At 35.2% G+C, this 1,501-nt stretch overlaps 1 protein-coding gene across 4 annotated transcripts in view; it reads right to left on the minus strand.

The window, feature by feature from the left end:
• Nucleotides 1-1,501, minus strand: part of PCF11 (PCF11 cleavage and polyadenylation factor subunit) — a 24,476-nt gene that overhangs the window by 4,761 nt on the left and 18,214 nt on the right. For all 4 annotated transcript variants that reach the window (XM_023511814.1, XM_003780858.3, XM_023511809.1 and 1 more), the window contains exon 12: nucleotides 402-585. In XM_023511814.1, the coding sequence (XP_023367582.1) occupies nucleotides 402-585 (184 nt within the window). The remainder of the gene's footprint in view (nucleotides 1-401; nucleotides 586-1,501) is intronic.

The raw sequence follows: 1,501 nt of genomic DNA on the forward strand, positions 1-1,501 counted from the left end.
TTTTTTGGTTGCAGCCATCATTGTTGTCTGGCGGGCCCGGGCTGGGGATTCGAACCCGCCACCTTAGGTGTATGTGGCTGGCGCCTTAGCCGCTTGAGCCACAGGCGCCGAGCCAACAATTAAGATCTTAATGTTAATTTCATCATCTCTAGAGTTAGAACTACTAATTTAAACAAGATAAACTCCAAGTACAACTTTTTACAAAATAAAATAATTCAGTCACAAAACCTTGGAATTTTAAAGCTAGAACAAGCCTTTTTAAAAACCTATTGTTTTCTAGGGGCCAAATTTTTTTTCAGAAAATTTACATGGTAGCTTTCAGGAATTACTTACACTAATAAACTTTTAGAATGATATAATTTAGGCCTAAAGTATAGTACAGAGGCATATAGATTACTTACTGTTAAACTGTAGTACCAACGTCTATGAGTGACTTTTCTGCTAACATCTTTTTCTGTTCTATTTTGCCGATAATGCCAGTCCAAGTGATCTGCATATACATCTGTCTGTGATGTTGTAAACCTCATTCCACAAGAGTAACACTGAATACCAGTGTACAGTCGATTTATAACACTATCATAGCGTCTATTTTGAAAAAAGAAATAACCTTTAGTGTTGATAACATGGATTAGTGCCCTTTAAAGAAGCCAATTACAAGTATTTTCCATTTTCCATATTTTATGAAACCAAGAGCTAGCTAAAACAGTCACTAGTCAAAGATCAATATTAATAGTGTGTCACTGACTCTCTTTACCTTACCTTTTGTGACTTTTTGAACATGGAGCCTATCTTCTTATTGATAGGCTTATTTCCTTTTAGCTAAAAATGGAATGATCCTATGCTAGTTAACAAGCAACAGTTGGCTAGTCTTAGCTTAGAGTCAATATTGAGATGGACATGTCTTTTGCCTTTCTAGATGTTTGGAGTTTTAAATAATTCAACTCCTGTAGTTTGGTCTAAAACAGTTTTTTAAAAAAGGTATAGAAGATATAATACTAATTACATGGATAAAAATTAATTACATGGATAAAAGGAAAAATTAAAAGACACTGGGAAACTGTGGTCAGCAATAATCAGTTTCTTCAAATTCTGTGCTTCCTATTTAGGAAGAAAGAGGCATACTGACCAAGTTAGTAAATAAAGAACAGCTCTTGACACCAAGGGAGAACAAAAATAGAATAAAGCAAAGTACAGAACACTGGTACTTTGCATTAAAACAAACTAAATAGTCGCATATTAATACTGAATAATAATAAAATATAGTTTTATAACTATATGGTGTTAGTAGAACACTGCGATCTAACCTGTCACTTTCAGAAAGTCAAAAGATTTTATGTACACATAATAAATCAAAAAGCAGAGAAATAATGTATTTTTTAAGAAATAAAGAGATAGGCTCAGCGCCTATAGCTCAACCGGCTAAGGCGCCAGCCACGTACACCTAAGGTGGCGGGTTCGAATCCCTGGCCCGGACCCGCCAAACAACAATGACGGCTGCAAC

Source organism: Otolemur garnettii, unplaced genomic scaffold (genome assembly GCF_000181295.1).
Source record: "Otolemur garnettii isolate 467f Iridium unplaced genomic scaffold, OtoGar3 scaffold00001, whole genome shotgun sequence".
Classification (NCBI taxonomy): Eukaryota; Metazoa; Chordata; class Mammalia; order Primates; family Galagidae; genus Otolemur; species Otolemur garnettii.